The sequence below is a fragment of the Bacillus rossius genome (assembly GCF_032445375.1).
Source record: "Bacillus rossius redtenbacheri isolate Brsri chromosome 4 unlocalized genomic scaffold, Brsri_v3 Brsri_v3_scf4_2, whole genome shotgun sequence".
In the NCBI taxonomy this organism is placed as follows: domain Eukaryota; kingdom Metazoa; phylum Arthropoda; class Insecta; order Phasmatodea; family Bacillidae; genus Bacillus; species Bacillus rossius.
In genome coordinates this window covers 41,550,476-41,568,791 of record NW_026962011.1, presented here as the reverse complement: position 1 = coordinate 41,568,791, position 18,316 = coordinate 41,550,476, and the positions used below count along the sequence as shown (strand labels likewise).

At 41.2% G+C, this 18,316-nt stretch overlaps 1 protein-coding gene across 1 annotated transcript in view; it reads right to left on the bottom strand.

Moving 5' to 3' along the window:
* LOC134542064 (E3 ubiquitin-protein ligase TRIM9) overlaps window positions 1–18,316 on the bottom strand; it is a 423,241-nt gene that overhangs the window by 60,130 nt on the left and 344,795 nt on the right. The window contains exon 5 of the mRNA XM_063385943.1: window positions 11,457–11,596. Within this exon, the coding sequence (XP_063242013.1) occupies window positions 11,457–11,596 (140 nt within the window). The remainder of the gene's footprint in view (window positions 1–11,456; window positions 11,597–18,316) is intronic.

Below are 18,316 nucleotides of genomic sequence, written 5' to 3'. Positions count from 1 at the left end.
AAAGGGGACACTGATAGCTATAAATAATGTGATTGGTTTTTCAGTACTCGTCAGATTCGTAACCTCGGTAACGAGCAAATTCATGTATTCTCGTGTTTTTCATATTATAAATAATATTACAATACGAAACTCGGACACGAATTTCAAAGTAGAATTATTTAAAATAATGCCGAGCGTGATAAATATACTGATCAATAAAATATTCGTTTTCAAAGTACATACCAAAATTTCTAGACGTGAATCACTCACTAACTTTCTGCGGCCGCCGCTAGAATTCGCTGCATGGATCAGAAACGCTGCTTGCCACAATAACGTACAGATAGTAGCACAGCTCCAATAAAAGACTTGAAAAATTACTAAAACCGGCTTCCGACTTTATTTTCGACTAGGAATATAATTAAAATACTGCCCATCTTGTTAAAATTCACTAAACAGTCAATACCATAATGTTTCCACGTAAGTTAGAAGTTATGCTTCTATGGAATTAATAAAATATTAACATTCCTACAAACAAAATGTAAGATTATTGAGATATTAAACATTATTATTACATAATATCATTATATTTTAACAATGTCCCTTGAGATTAACAAACGCGTGCTGTATCGCAGTGCTGCAGAGTTTGTTGGCATATTGCAAGTAGAATATGTATTATAATCTGTGTAATGCCAGGTTTCTTAGTTATTTAAAAATTGAGATTTTTTTTTACCATGACTATTTTAATTCACCAAATATATTGCTGGACAGTTTCTCTATCACACAGTTTCATTTGGCACACCAATACGTTCGGCATGTACATATTAACGGATTTATGTTGCTACACGTGGGTCCGCCATCTTTAGGCCACATTTCCGTGGGAAGCCTTCTTTTCACAGACGAGAGAGCCAAAACCCGAAGTTCCCCGAAGTTCATGCTTTTTTTCCCCGTATCTTTAATGTAACTATCCTAACCAAATCAACTGTCCACAATGTTTTAAAGTATTTATAATGTAGCTAACCTAACCTAATTGACCATTAGAATCCTTTTATCAACACCGCCATATTTATTTACAGTGAACAAAAAAACAAACCCGAAGATGCTCGATCGGAAGTTTGGCTCTCTCGTCCGTGAAAAGAAGGCTTCCCAATTTCCGTTCATCGAATTCCGTTCCATTTCCACGAAATTACTCCTACTGAGAGCTAAGATATTTACACATCAAAAAAATTAGTCTAGAACGAAAGAGCTGAAATGTTGAATTTTGACTGCAAATTGTAGCACGTTAATAGTTGGCAGCAACCTGACATCATCCTATGAAAACCACAGGCTTGCGCGCCCTGGTGTGCGGGAATAGACTAACTAACTAACGAACGTATTTTTTCAAAGCAGCCCTCCGTCGCTGGATGTTCCCTCACAAACAATGACGGCACTTGCCGGTTTCAGGAAGGGAAGAAAGTGTTTTAACGGCGCCGCGTCGGTCCTCCCCGCACTAAACACGGGACCCCCCCTGTTGTAAACAACCGTTGTAAACAACCGCACGCGCTGGCCGCGGTGTTTACCCGGCGCGGCGCTAGCACATAAATCAAGGTCGGTGGGAAATCCGTCACGGGTTGAGGAGTGTGTGAGAAACGATGAGAGAGGGAAGGGGGAGGGGGGTTAGAGAGAGAGAGAGAGAGAGAGAGAGAGAAAGAGAATTGGGCTAGGCCCACGCTGGCACGTGAATAACTCCCCGCGATGAACAAATACGCCCTAAAAAACTCGTTTACACTCCGGATCACAACATGTTTGCATATTGTTGACGGATCCAGACTGGAACGGGGTTCCACAAAAAAAAAAAATACTGGAGCAGTATTCGGAGCGGTCAACACGTATTTTAATAATGTGTGATATGGCAACCAAACAAACAAATCTTTCCTCTTTGTAATGTTAGTATAGATTCTAATCTGAGGTACTTTAAAAACAAACTATTTTTTACCAGAACTAGTTATTCTCAGCAGTAGCTACAACCCTGGGTATTGTTTCTTAATTTGATTATTGGCATCTGAACACATCTGAACAATGTACATTAAATATCAAATATTATTACATTTATGGAATTTTCTTGATTTTTTTTAAAAAGAGTACGAATCTGCGAGGAAATTATTTTTAACTAAATTTAAATTAAATTATATAAACGCAATTACAATATCCGATGGTCTGAAATATAACTCGAAAGTTTTTTTAACTCACAAAGGCTTGCTTTGAAGCGTCGAATGAAATAACAATCCCAGCAATTTTGAGATTGACGTCGTTCCAGTGGGGCAGCACAAATCCTGGATCAGACTTCGAATTCAGCACATTCGGTCGTCCTTGCCTCCACGTGCTGGTTCAGAACTCGGGTCGGGAATTAACGTTGGCTGCGATTGATGAAGATTCGACGACAGCAACACGAGACGTCCTTCCTTCCGCGCATATCGGGAACTTCTTTCGTACCCGCCGTTTATTTAAATTGGACGATCTATTTAAATAACTTCAAATTATCGTGGACAAGTTGAGTCTTCTTAAATGATTTATCTTGAAGCATATTATAATTTCCAACGTCGTGTTCAATCCACAAAATAAACACAGTCTTAATTAATTAGACGCTTCTGATCTTCAGCTCGAATGACTTCGAACTAACTTTTTAATTAGAATGTTTCGCTGTTGACGTTACTAATGATGGTGCTTTTTTTCCTCCCTAAATAAAACATAATTGGATCTGCCTTGAAGAGAAACAAAACAGCCAATCGTGATCGACGTTAAAATTCGTACCCGCGTAAATTGATAGCATTTATCAAAATTAAATTTGGTACAAACTTTTTCATTGGTAGTAGAAACGGTTTTAAATATAATAAATATCCAGAGATAAAAAAATTAAAACATATGTGCCGGAAATTAGGAATTTCGACACGTTTTTTTTTTTCAAATTTTATATCATTTATATTATTTTTGGAAATTTTATTTTTCTTTATTATTTGGTTACTTTGGGTGATTTACTCTTTGTTAGGCTGGTGTACTCTCCTTAGTTAAACTTTGTGCCAGTAGTCTGAAGCACCTTTCCCAGAGACGTATCTGATATTTTGCAGATCTAAGACTTTGTTGGCAGCCCGTTTGAAATTTCCCTCGCTTACAGGCACGTATCAGGCCTGTAACGTTACTTCACTTCATGACTAAAACTGCACACAACAGCTCTGGACGAGTTGTTACCATTTCTCAGAGACGAGCTGACCGTAGCCTTTACCGTCACGCAAACGTCTTAGGTTCACTCCCCTGAAGTCACGTCATGGACGCGCATTCCCAGTGCCGTTGCGTTTTATGCCCCCCACTTACTCCACTCCCCCCCCCCCCCCTTCAGTTCTAAGAATTCGCCTAAGACCAATAACCGGTCATAAACTCCATCACACGACATCTAGCGGCAAAATCGCCAAACGCGCAGCCAACTAACCCTGTAGACCTTTCGGTCCGGACTCCCAGTCCCTCCCCCCACTTTTGATTGAACCTTTACTTTTAATTACGAGACGCGGTTCTTCGCGAGACACTTCGCGTCGCGACAGCAGACGGACCATTTGCGATTATCGGCGAGTCGACGAGACACTGCAAGACTTCCATCCGGCCGCAACCGACTATGTAGTCGCTTAAATAAGGGATGTTATCCCTATAATCTTTTTCAAGTAGTTTAGTCCGTCTGCTTAGTACAAAGAATAATAGTTAGATTTTCTTTTAAATCTTTTTTTGAAATGGTAGAAACGACCGCCCCAGCCGCGTATTCGCGGGATCCAGTTCCTGGCTGGCGACGCATCGGAAAATAGAAGCCAACTCCCCTGTCTGGTGAGTGACGATCTGCGACTTTCCTCAACCTCCCCTTAACTTTTCCGGGCATTTTCTGCCCCGTATACTGTCTGTGTTCTAGTTCTGATCAGTTTTGATTTGGACTGTTCGCAGACAGGGTCTGAGAGCCGGACGCCGAATTGGCATTTGCATCTCCCTTCCTCAACAGCACACAAGCGCCCTGGCATCATGTACCCGCGTGATCTCCGGGAAACGAAGCCCCGACCTCCGGTGCTACTGTGCCTTTCAACCTTTTTTTGAACTTTCCTAAATTACGCCGTCAGACGAAGTTCATAATATAAACATAATTTCTGGACTTTAATAATATATACTGGGATAGTTTAAACATATTTTGTATTTTTTTTATTGGTTTATGTATTTTTTTTTAATGAAACCTTTTTATAATTTCAATTAGGGCTAGCACCATATTTTTTCTTTCTGAATATACTTGAGATATGTTTAAGAACGTAATTTATATTGTATGTTTATATATTTTTAATATCTGTTATAAATTTTCCTTTAATAAATTTGAAGTAATTATATTCAGACAGAATAACACCTTGTTTCTGTTTATTTCTAATAACAATGTGGAACCATAAAGATCCCCAGCACAATAAATAATTACGAAAAAACTAAAAAATATTATTGAGGACAAACGTAGTTAAACTTAGATAAAATATTAACATTAGACAAAATGCATAGACTTTGCTATGAAGGATTCTTTCCTTTATAAACCATATGAGTTTATTTTGAACGCTGCATAATTACGAAAACATATTTGATTTTGAGAAAATTGTACAAAACTTTGAGGAAAATTGTTCCTGGAAAAACAAAACCTGTTATGTGTATAATATAAAATTGTATTTTAACGTCAAAGTTTTTAAATAAAGAATGCAGCTAAATAATGTGATTTAAAACTGTACAATTACCAAAATAATTTGACTTGGAAGATATCACTACATAGTATAAAACAAAGTCGCTTCCCGCTGTCTGTCCCTATGTATGCTTATATCTTTAAAACTACGCAACGGATTTTGATGCGGTTTCTTTAAAACATAGAGCGATTCAAGAGGAAGGTTTATATGTATAATACATGCATAATATAGTAGAGAAACACTGATAATTTTAGAGGTTTCTAATGTGATGTCGTAAATAAACACATTTTTTTTTGCGCTTAGGCCTACATTGCAAACGCTGGCTGAACCCTACGAGATAGATCAAAATAATGCACTACAGTATTGTACACCTTAAAAAGGTATACAAAAAAGTCCGCGATGGTATATGTCTATCTCTTAGGGATAACCCACAATAACCATTTTTTATCCTTTACTTTTTACGAGAAATAATAGCTTATTTTCGAAGCGATACAGCATTAATCCTTATCCAATTAAGTACCTTAAATAAATTGTGAATTTAATATACCTAGATCAATATGGCCGTTTACAGCATAATATATAAATACATTCTGTAGTATATTTAGTATCAGCATTGCACCCGTGCAAAGCCGGGGCGGGTCGCTAGTGCATTATAAAGCACTGCTATAAACTGGATACACAATAAGTAACATTGTCCCCGGGAGAAAACTGTTCCGTGTAGCGTATCCAATAGTAGGTAAGTATTTTAACGTAAAATATTAACATAAAGTAATTTATTGAATGTGTTTGTGACATAAAATAAGAACAGCAAAACTACGATATAAACGGGATACGCAATAAGTAGGGCCATGCGTATTTCGCGAAAAGATTCCGAGACTAGCTGAAAGTCAAAACACCGTAGCTTCGTCAGTGTTTCTTGATTGGGTGGGTTTCTGTCAGGTACATGTCGACAGTCACAGAACCAATCACAGTAATTCAGTGCGGAAGCCAAAGCGTGCTGAGTGGCTCGGTCAAAGAGAGAAACGTCTTCTCTCGCTAGACGGCCGCCAATCACAAGGAAGAAACAGCTTGTGCAGGTGTACCTTGTTGCAGTCTAATCGGCGTTCACATGTTTTCGCGAAAAATGCCTGCCCCTAGCAATAAGTAGGGACCGGAAAAATTCGCGGGTTCAATGACCTCCAGGATAGACTCCAATATCCTCTACACACTCGGGCAAATGCCAACTGTTCATTGGCTGTTGACTTTTGAGTCGTCTCGACTGATTGGCCTGTGATTCGACACTTCTATGAGTGAGGGTCTCTTAATTGGCCCTCAGTCCTCCAGATTAACAGTGAACCAATGGCAGAAGAAGCACTAAGGTATAATTATTCGAATTTTAGCATAACACCGGTCTCTAGCAATAAGGTATATTTACCCTCAGAATGGCCAGTGTGGGGGAGGGATCAGCCTCGGCGTACAGGCCCGGTCAGGAAGCAGACGGCAGGACGGCCGGGAGCGCCGCGTGTTACCACTGCGCCGCCGAGCAGCCGCGTCGTGCGCGCTGGGCTCCACGAGGGGGTGATGCATCGCCCGCCGTCACGCATCAGAGCAGCAGGAGGGGGCGGTAGGGGGGGGACGTCACGCGGGCGTGACACAGCGCGACAGTCACGCGCGGCGGACGATCAATATCGCGAAAACTGAGGCTCAGCCCCCCAACCCCCTCCACTTCTCCCCCCCCGCCGACAAGAACAACCCAGCCGGGGGGTCTCTCTGCTTCTGGTCGCTTCTGACCCCAAAGTCTCGACAGCGCTCTGCGTGCCCAGTGGAGGGACGTCTCAATGGGACGTCGCGTGTTTCCGGTTCCCGCCGACCGGCACGATGACGTGGCTTCAGTGCGTGAGCGACAAGCACTCTTGCCTGCTGTGCGCGACAGGATGAACTTTATAGTTCTACGTACACTCGGTCAAATGTCGCCCTCTCATTGGCTGCTGTCTTGTGAAGGTGTCCCAACGTAGCGGCCTGTGATTCGACACAGCTTCGGTTGAGTGTTTCTCACTGGCCCAGAGTCATCCAGGTTTCTTTTTATTCGAAGTGAAACTTCTTTGCTTCTTTGGGACTACAATTTTCGAGCCGTTCCGAAAATTTCCGGACGCACGAGGGGAGTAGCTAACTAGGTACGTGGTGGGGGAACCGGTAGAGGAGGAGATTGCGTCAGCGGCGACGCCAATCCAACGCATGCGCTAGCGGTCGAATGGGAAATAGGCCAAGGGGAAAAGGGGAGCGGGTAGGTACGTAGCGGAGCATGCTATTTGCTAGTTGTAACGGCCATAAAGGGGAGACAGCAGGGAAGGAGGCAGAAATGACGCAGCAGTGATGCTACGGAATTCTGGTAACGCTGCTTGTGTTCCGCTACTCCTCAGGTTTTTTTTTAAATTTGAACTCATGCCCGCATCCATACATTCTCAATTATTATCTATAGTTCAATTAAAAAAAATACTATTAATGTATCTCTATTTACACCAAATAAGCAAGTAGTTTCACTTCTGCCGCGAGTCGACTCATGGCACACATTTTTTTTTATAGAGAACCAATCTAATGTCTGATGTTCACCGCGCTCAGCACTGTCTAGCTATAGTCTGTCTCATTCTTGGATGGCAGTGCAGAGTAAATGGCGAACACTGTTGCCAGACTCATACTACGCGGCTGTTAAAAATGCAATATCTAATTTTGTATACCATTGTAGTTATAATAAGTTTAGACTCTGAATTTTATTATTTGTTAGTTTTTTTCTAAAACCATTAAAATAGTGCCTATTGGCAGTATTATTACCGTTGTGATCATTACGACAGGAAGAAAAATAATTCAATGCTGAATATCAATTATCTCACAGGACTAACTATTTCTAGCAGTCAGTCACTATTATTAACAAGGCATTCCATAGAAGTATGTGTTATGCTCAAAAGTACCAATGTTTTTTAAATTAAATTAAATTTAAAAAATTGACAAAACAGTTGAAACCAAGATGGCGTCTTTCAATTACGTTTATTAAGAAAAAAAAAATATAAATATTATTAGATGATGTTCTTTACGAAATACAACAGAAAAATGTTTATCCAAAATATTACTTTACGTTTAAACAATGTTACAGGTAGGCTACATTTTAAAAAGTCTTCGCTACATTACAAAGTTGTGTGTCTAAAACCAAACTGAAGACGGAGGAACAGATTGTTCCGACCTACGGCCGGCATTCTCGCGGTCCTTTCCACATGTGCGCCCTGTCAGGGTAGGGTGGGAAAAATTCCAGTTCGGTTTTTTTTTTGACGTGATAACGTCTTATGAATAGATGAACGTCGGCTGCACGCACGGAAAATTGTCACGTTCCTCCTGAGCCGAGCGTGCAAGAACCGGCCAACCACCGTGCGAGAAAATCTTCTATAATATCAAAAAGGTTAAGGCGGGCTTATTTAACTAATTTTTCGTGATTATATTGAAACAAATTATTTAAATTAAATGTTCAAAAACTGTAAATAATATTTGAAAAATTAAAAAGTATGAAATTTTTCATCAATGTTTTCTTATGACGTTATCACTAGAGACCTGCAAAATTCGCGGTTTCGATGGCCTTCAGGATAGACTGCACATATACCCATGTACACTCGGGCAAATAACGCAATTTCATTGGCTGCCGACTTGTAAGTCGCCTCAGCTGGTTTGTCTGTGATTCGATCCTTCTTCGGTTGAGGGTTTATAACTGGTTGAGATTCGTCCAGACGAACAGTAAGCCAATAGCAAAATTATCTAAGAGGTATATGTGTTTGAATTCTAGCCTATCACCGAATGAATCCGCGAATTTGGCAGGTATCTAGTTATCACGTAAAATCATCGCCCGTATGCATTCCAGAGCTGTATAAAATAAACAGAACTGTTGGGGATCACTCCCTGTTGTTTGATCGGGGAAGGTGTTAGAGCTTCGGCAATGACCAGCGGCTGGGGCCACCAACCCAGCACATTCACCGCCTCAGCTGACCAGACAGTTGGCTGTGTTCCTGACGGAGGAAAACAGCGGAGATCTGACCGAGGACCGAGTTTCTCCAGGCACCGACTGTACGCGGAGAGCCGCGCCAGCCAGATCCTCGCGAACTGCGGAGCTGCCCTCCCGACGCCGGTCGCGAAGAGTCGTCACTCCGCCAACCGCCGTCTGATAACGTCGTCAAGGACGAGCGACCCTCCCCCCCTCCCAGCGCGAACAGACGGTAGGGATGTGCCTATCAGCGCGCGAGCACGCAGCCTGCGGATAGTTCCGTCTGCCAGCCTGATCAGGCGCAGCCTAACTGACTTCAGCAATCTCGCGTCGAGAAATAAGCAAGTTATAAACTCTTTTTTTATTTCCCGCGGGATGTGTCGTCCGGCTCGGGCAGGCTTGCACAGACAGACAAGCAAGATCCAAGGAAGAGAAAAAAAAAATACTGTGTAGGATGATAAATAATGTTCTTTGAATTTAATCAAAACGCAGAAACACTTTTCTTTGGTTAAAGTCACGACCTCGCATGCGAGTCCAAAAAAATGATGTCCATCTCACCACACATTTCACGTCACATCTCGTCAAAATCCTAGCACTATCCGGAAGTTAAAAATTCAGTTAATTCGGAAAAACGCGAGCAAACACTGCAACGCTGATACGTCTTGAAATATTCCCTGTCTTTTTAGTTTGAAACATTAGGTATTTAACGATTTCGAGCCAAACTATTAAAACATTACGTTTTAATTTTATTTATAAAATGTTCAGTGATTGTTGTTAATTTATTTTGCTAAAAAAACTTTTGAAGTAGCACCCAAGCTATACAGCATAAAAATACAAATAATTTTAGTGAATTTTTATTTTATTTTATAATGCCACTACACAATGGAACCCAAACATATTTGCAAAAAAAAATTATCGGGATATTTTTTTTAAATTATAATAAACTCATTAATTCTCAGCTATTTGTACGGGAAGATGCAAACCTTTATTATTTTAAAAAAGACACCACAAAGCGTGGAAATTAAAATTAAGAAGCCCTACGCGTTGAAGACTTCCACAAACCACATCCTGCTTAATTTTTTTTTTTAACAATTAAAAAGAAAAAAAATTTAATCGAAACATACTGAACCGGCAAAAAAAAAAAAAAACTCCAGGCAACAACTAACAACCTTGCAACTAAATTTTTCCCACAGATCAAAGTTGCAACGGCTGTCGAAACCCTGAAAGACTGCCCAGCCTGTACGCGCACTTAAACACGTGGCTAAACCAGGAACATAAAAGTCGCCATCGCCTCCGGACGCCACGCGTGTGAAATCGACCCATAAGCCCGTCGAGAGAAGTTCCTAATTTCGTTACTCGGTGACGAAGCCGTAACCATGGCAACTTAATCTATCCCAGCCGTCCTTTGCGAACACACTTTGTGCAAACACGACCGCTGTGTGTACTGAGGCGAGGCAAGCGCTGTTGACAAAATAATATGAAAGTCGAGAGGGGTGTTGTTGTTCTTTAAGCAGAGTGAAATAGACATGAATTTCTGTTGAGAATAAAAGCAATTTTTTTAAATTATTGAGAAAAAGAGGCGTATGGTGATATGACAATCAAATCACAGAACAAGCGGAGTATAAGGATCAGCACACAGATTTAGCATACTCATCTTACTGCGAAGTTATAGGCCCAACACTATAGTGACCATATCATTTATCGTTCTATTTCTACAGTTAGGCCGGCTTCAACCGCTTGTACTTCGATTTTTTTTACGTGTAAGATTTGTGATTTATCGCGGCAATGTATAACTTGTTCCTGCTCTTATTTTTGGTAGAAATTATTTACGGCTCGGTCTTGCCCGCCATATTTGGTTATTTCCAAAAAGGGGAAAGGGAATTCAGTGTACTACACGTACCAATATGGCGGCCGTTTGTTTACAAATGTATCAGCTGTACCTGTATTTGAGGTTAAATTGGAGAAAAATGTGAACTCGCATCATGGCATTTGTATTATGATGATCTGTTTTGGACTTTTGATATATATATAAACATATATACATATATATAAACATATTAACTAGTAATATTTTGATCCAGATTCTTCCGAACAGCTTAACTACAGTCGTTAATAAAATCAGGCTAGAACAGTTGATACAAATATAAACGAACGTACGCCAAATTGGTACGTGAAAAATCTTTAAATAAAAAAAGAGGGGTGGGGGGGGAGACGGCTTCACGTCTGATGGCTAATGCTCCATCTGCATCCTTTCCTAATCTTTGGTGAAAACCTGGAGTTGTTGTCACGTCAGTCCGATAGATGGCAGATTGTATGCCCAGTATGAACAATGAAACTGTTCAATACACGTGGTACAAACAATATGAAAACGAAAATAACTTAATTTTCTGTTAGAAATTTTTTTTATTATTTTTTAAAACTATTAAACAGTTTTGTGTGCATCCAGTTTCTTAAAAGGAATTTTGCCAGTTTTGACACCAGACGATGTAATTTAAAAATATATATATTTATATAAACTATTTTGTAGTCACACTTTTTGCCGCTAGGATATTTTTCACATTAGGTATTAGGTTTTAACAATTTAGGAAGTTATTATGACATTGCAATGCTCTAACTGAAATAAATCACACCACATAGACATACATTCCATAGATAAATTACGCTTAAAAATAAAACATATTGTAGTTACTGTAGTATTATTATATTAAAGAAAAAAGTACTAGATCTGAGCGTAAATGTACTAGATCTAGTAGACTCACCCTGAAGTCGCCGCCGCTGCCATCGTCCAGCTCCAGCACGTAGCCCTCCACGAAGGAGGTGGGGGGAGGCTGCCACGCGATCGTCACGCTGTTGTTCTCGGCGCTGCACTCCTCCGGGATGACGGCGGGCGCGCACGGAGCTGCCAACACACGCGCGCCGCATTTACCCGCGCCGCTCCGCCTGTCCACCTCAGCCGTGCGTTCCTCTCACAGCTCATGCGTGTACTTAACTACGTGTTTCAATGCTGCGTTTTTTTTTCTAAAATTAATATTTTAATACCTACATTTAAAAGAAAACACTAATTAAGAATTCTAAAACGTACAGATAAGTTCAAGGGCGTCGCCAGGGGGGTAGGGGGAGGGGCAGTTGCCCCCCCTCCCCTAGAGCCCTAGAGATTAAAAAAAAAGTAGCCAAATGCAAAAAAAAAAAATTACATACTTTTCCCACAACTAGCCACCCCCTCCCCCCTCCCCCCAGGCCATCGGCTGGAGACGCCCTTGGATAAGTTGGAATGTACTATTAGCATGTTCCTTTCTACTAGTAACATAAAGACTTCCGTTAGTTAATTTTTTTTCTTCTCCAGCCGTTTAACACAGCGATAAATGTTGCTTAAACAATAGGGCGGATTCTTGCCAATCGAATAACTGGTTTTCAAACCCCAGCAAAAAAAAAAATTACAGTGAGTAATCAGTTTTAACACTAGTGACATGATCAATTATTTGTTTACCCGAGCCAATGTAAAACCTCCATAAAATGAAAGATCTGTTAAAGGGAATATAATTTTCAGTGTATTTGTTTGGTTTCAAACTCCGTAGAGGAACGGTTGTTGTTCACAGTTGTCGAGTCAGAAAGTCTCGCCGGGTCTCGCCGCCCCAGAAGCACCAGCGAGGGTCGTTCCTATCACCCCCCCCCCCCCTTTTACCCTCTCGCTAGGCGGGCCCATTAGGGCGGAGAGATTGTGACTCCCGGGAGAGGTAGAGTTTTGAGACGTAGCGTTAGAGGAATAATAATGAACAAGAAGTAGTTCAAGTGAACGTGTTGAGCAGATGGAGTGGCTAAAAAAAGCCCGCTGGATGGGACGTGTTGCCGTATAAATAAATTAGCCCTGCTACCCGGAAACTTTATCTGCGAATGTTAAAAAAACAAAATTAGTTTACAGCTAGTATTTTTTTTTAAAGATAATTGGCTACATGCATTTATTGCATTTGCGATTAGGCAAATTTTTAATGCGAATTTCGGCCTTTTATGGCTAAAAAGTTATTTTTTTTTAAATATAAAGAATTCATTTTCAAAATCTCAGAATACTGTGAAATTTATGTTTTAAAATATGAATTGCATCACCTTCCATGAGTATTTGGGACAAAAATGAAAAATATCAGTATGCATGATGCACCACTGAGGCCTGGTCGGAGGGGAGAGAGAGAGAGAGAGAGAGAGAGAGGAGAGAGAGAGAGAGAGAGAGAGAGAGAGAGAGAGAGAGAGAGAGAGAGAGAGAGAGAGAGAGGGCAGGGAGGCAGGTCAGGGACACCGAGGCAAGTATCCCCGGCATATGCCAAGAGTGCCTCCGGGAGAGCAAGTTGTGATGCTAGCCGCTGGGGAGGGGACCTGTCACTGCCGAGACTTGAAGAAGTTCTGGACTCCCCCGCTAGATAGCAGCTTCCATCATATATTAATAATGTTCCGCATGTTTTCACGGCCGTCGTCTGAAGTAGCTTGGATTCTGGGTTGTAGCCGTGTCCTCGGCCAACAATTCACCTGGTGTTCACAAAACTGAATTGAAACTAATAGTTTAGCTGCATGACGCCCAGCAACGCGGAGAAACGGTAAAAGACTAACGAAACTATTTACACATGGCACTGCTGAACACGACGGCCGCCACAGTGGCGCACTCACGATCGAGGGCGCCAAATTCAAATATCCAAATCACCACACATTCTAGCACTACGCCCAAACACCTGGTGAATTATTTGCCAAGGAAACGGCTGCAACCCAGAAGCAAAGCTACTCTTCACTATATGTATATCACCATCATATCCATACTGATTGTGATAAGTAATGCGTAACCTGTTATCAGGCAAACAAACCAGTAAAATTTATTTCACGTTTGATAGCCACATATTTCATGGAGTGGCACACCAGTATTTTTTCCATCTTCTACTAATGTATACAGCACATAATTTTTTTTTATTACAAAACACCTTTAAGTGCTTCTCGCACAGTTTAAATTTCTATTACCAAGCAATTAGTCGTAAAGTTAAATTAACATTATAAAACTAACACTTTAGATTTGAATCCCCCCACATGAGTTTTTTTTATAGCAGTTATGGGTCCTACCAACAGATAGCGTCACATGCCACGCAAAACACGTTTTTCAGTATCCACTGCAAGAGTCGCACTTCTATGTCTCCCTCCTTGTTTTATATGCCTCGCTCCTCGGCCAGGGATGGCAACTGATGGCAAGGAATACGACAGAGAACTTGGTTCAAAAAAAGAAAATTCTATAGTTTTCATAGACACGTAGTTGAATTCTTAAGAAACATGTCACTGTATTTAGGAAACTCAGCACGCCGCGCTGTACGGGTAACGGAAAACGGAAAACATTTACGACGCGACAGTCAGACAAGAAAGAAAAGTAAAAAAAGTGACGGGTGATGTAGTCAGACGTGACTTCTACGCAGGGGCTCCAAGCTGCAAGCTGCGGCTAAAAAGATGATTCCAAGAAGACTTCTTCGTCCAGCATCATGCGACATGACGTGGCATACATAAATGCTTGCCGAGTGGACTAGTTTTCACTGGTATACAAGAACAAACATTGGCTAGCAATAAACAGGAAAGAAGAAGAAAAAAAGAATTAATTTCGTCATGCGAGCGACTGCAACCCCAAAGAAAAAAAGAAGCTGCACTATCCATGAGCCGTAACTTCAAAAGGTGCAGTATCGACCCATAAAATGCGAAATGCAATAGCACTGCAGGCTGCAGCTATGCGATTAAAGCTCGACTTCATCTTTATATGTTGTGAACTTGGGTAACCACACTTTATAGGCATCCTGATTTGTTCACGATGTATGCACTTCCTAATAAGTTTGGCTGCAATTTGTTTTCGCCTGTTACGTGCTACACGCTACGCGCTGTTACGAAAAGGTCAGGCACAAAATACACATTCCGTTGACTAATCAAAGCCATGGTTGCTGGCCAGCTGTTCACCCACCGTCTATATTTGGACATATAAAGTCGCGTTTTACACATGTTTCTTCATGACATTTTTTGGAATCAGCTAAAAATTCAACATGGCGGTTGATGATGAGTCCAGGAGAAGGGGGGAAAAAAATTGTGAGCGTGTTTTCTCAGATACTCACCACCCTCCATAGCCTTCCACGCAACTGAACTCGTCGTGGCTGATGTTTTCAGAACAGTTGATAGCAAAGCCTTATCTGCGCGCGTCTATTCCCCCATTCGGGTTCCAGCCCTGTTTCCCCCCCGTTCAGGCATGCACAAAAGTGTGCCGCTACAAGCAGACGGGGCCTTAAATCAGCCCCGCTGTTAGCTGGGTGGCCGTAACGTGTCAGACGCACGGTGGACACCCCTGCCTTCGCCCCTGCAGGCGATAGCGTTGATGGTTTGGCGGGGGGGGGGGGGGGGCGAAGTGTCCCCACGCGTAATAATCGCGTGTGTGTCGCGTGAACCTCTCCCTCACAGCGGCGCCGCGAAAGACTTTACGTAGGGGGGCAAGGGGGGGGGGGTTACCAGGCGTCTACCCCTCAAATGAAATATTCACACACGATCAGCGCGCGCGGTCACGTGACGAGGGAACTTGCGCCGATAAACAACCAACCCCCCCCCTCCTCACGACAGAAATTCCATTCCGCCATCCGCCTCGCTCCCACTTATCTCTTCAGCCCATTCGGACGTCTGTTCGCAAGCAGCAGCTATATTCACTCGCCCTCTTATCGCCCCTCTTTCCCTTTAGAAACGTTCACATGCCGGCCTCAAAAAATTCACCCAGTCTCCGTTAAATAAAAACACCCTCTCGCCATGCAACTATCCAAACATCAAGTCTTCCCCTTTAAAATTTTGGGAATTTTTTTGAACGCCTGCTCTCGTGTCGGTAACATTTTCGCCCCCCTTACAAGGGGTCTGGCTCAGGGCAAAGAAATTTTCATGCTCGAATGAAAATACAATAAAGGAAGGATATGTTTAAATGCAGGTTACTTTTTTTAAAATCTTGGTAATATATACAAACCAACATCGCTGATAGCAAAACACGCGTTTTAAAAAAAAAAACCTTCAACATGCAAAGATTTTTAATAAATTAATTAATCGCGACATACGAAAAAAAAAAATTGGTTGTCTGTAAAGTCGGTTTACGGACGATAGTTTAACCTGATAACGTCATAACAACAAATTGATGAAATTATTGCATACTTTTATGAATAAAATTGAATAATTTTTATTGAACTATCACTATTTTTTATGGATACAAAGAAGGAGTGAAATTAAATCTACAATTTAATTGATAAATTTACTTTTATTTGCACTCATTAATTCAAATATGTTTATTACTTTAACGAAGAGATTATTTTAACTATAACTTTTATACATGTTTGCTATTTAACTTCTTCCAATCTGTGTTATTCTGTTAAGGATAGGACGATGATAGGAAAAGTAGGAAACGAATGGGAGTGTTTCAAGGATGATGTGAAGGAAAATGGCTTACCCAACACCAATATGCAGTCAAAAATAATATATTTGCGCCACGGACTCTGCAGCAATGCTAGGAGGAACGGGTTAGCAAAGAGCAATGAAAATGTTACATTGAAATGCATGAAAACAGAATTACGCCACGGACTCGGTCGCAATGCTAGGAGGTTCAGGTTAGCAAAGAGCAATATAAAATGAGCGTAACGGGACAGTGTGCGTAACTGGACACTTTTTCGTGCGTGCAGCCGGCGTTCATCGATTTATTAGACGTCATGTCAAAAATAAACACGCGCACGTTTCCAATAGCTGGGATATATATTCACGGATGAATCACGCGGACCCGCCATCTTGTCGAGATTTCTGAGACTTCCACGCAGACGCAGCACCGTGGTACGAATTGTTCCATTCACGGAATCACTCCTACCAAATGCCGTATACCGAGAGCTAAGATTTTTACACATCAAAAAACGTTGCCATTAAATGTTACATAATCGAAACGAAATCATTACCACCGGTTATGCACCTTCGCCCATCGATCAACGGAGGAGGTTTGGTCGATACGAACAAAGTTCACGAACTATTCCCAAGGTAGTGTTATCCACTCGAATGTAATCTTCGAAATTCAAATCGTTTTCCAATTAGCTATTGGTTCACTTACCCAATAAAAATTCTCACGAGCGAAGCTGGTTGGGTTACCCACGCGACATACAAACGAACTGTCCTCACAACACCTGTTCCGCCAAATTATTGTCACAATATTAACTTTTTACAATTTTTTTTTCTCTCGCAAAAAGCCAATGTCCTTAGCTATTCGAAATTTCTTTGTTAGCTGCTGTTCGACTGAAATTGAAATAAAAACAAATTAACGTGTCACGATTACTCGATGATTAACGTAATGTTTCACAACCATACATCTAACACTCTAACAGCAATCACATCTAGTGCAGGGCAGCGTGCAATAGATACCATACTTGCCACCACGTCATACAATAAATAAAAATTATAATGACGGGATTCTGATAAAGTTACAGTTACCAACATTACAACCGCGTTTCAAGGGTTGCCTATATCTCGAACGAAAGCTCCAAGGGAAAACGAAACGAGTGGGTTTTTAAAAAAACTCGTTCAGTACATTACTGCACACACACACACACACACACACACACACACACACACATATATATATATATATATATATAATGGTATTAAGTTTCATTGGAAACAAAGGTAACCTGCGCTGTACTGTAAACATATTTTTTTTTTTTTAACCCCTCGCGAATGTTTCAAAGGGACAATCCACGCCGCTTTACACTCTGACGAATCGCTGTGCTGACGGAACAACCAGACTGCGCATTTCAAAGGCCGCGCCCACAATGGATAACTGCTGGGGAGTGGTGAAGGGGTGTGAAGGGGAGAGGTGGGGAGGCAGGGAAGTCTGCAGTAACCCCGCGACTCCGAACAATGCGGTCAGTTCAATGGCGCCGCGCGGCTAAACGTCGAGCCCTGGTTCGTTCAAGCGCTCCCACCCCGAATCATCGCTACTTACTTTTATTCATTTTTGACGTGACAACGTCTAATAAATCGATGAACGCCGGCTGCACGCACGAAAAAGTGTCCCGTTACGCACATTGTTCCGTTACGCTGTGTCCCGTTACGCTCATTGTACGCTTGCGCCGCATCTATCTCTCTTCCACTCGACTGTTTATAAAGTGAAGTGAAAAGTTAATGTGGTTTTCATTGCTTATTACAACAACAATTTCGGCAATAAAGGTTAATTATTCTTGCATTTTAAAACCTGATTACTAGTATAAGTTCAAGTATTTATTCTTTTATTACAATAATAAAAATGATTCAATTTTATTCATAAAGTATGCAATCATTTCATCAATTTTTTTATGACGTTGTCACGTTAAACTATCGTCCGTAAACCGACTTTACAGACAACCAATTTTTTTTGATTATACAGTAAACTCCGTGGAGCCTTTTTTTTTTGTTTTGTGGACGGATACCGCAATACTACGGAACAAGTCAGTTCTACACTAAACCAATTGTGGTGTTCCAGGGTGTCTACACAAATCTATAGAATTTCCCTGACCTATCCAGGAATTTCCAATGAACTAAAATTGATGAATTCTTTTTATAATTTACCTATTTTGAAATA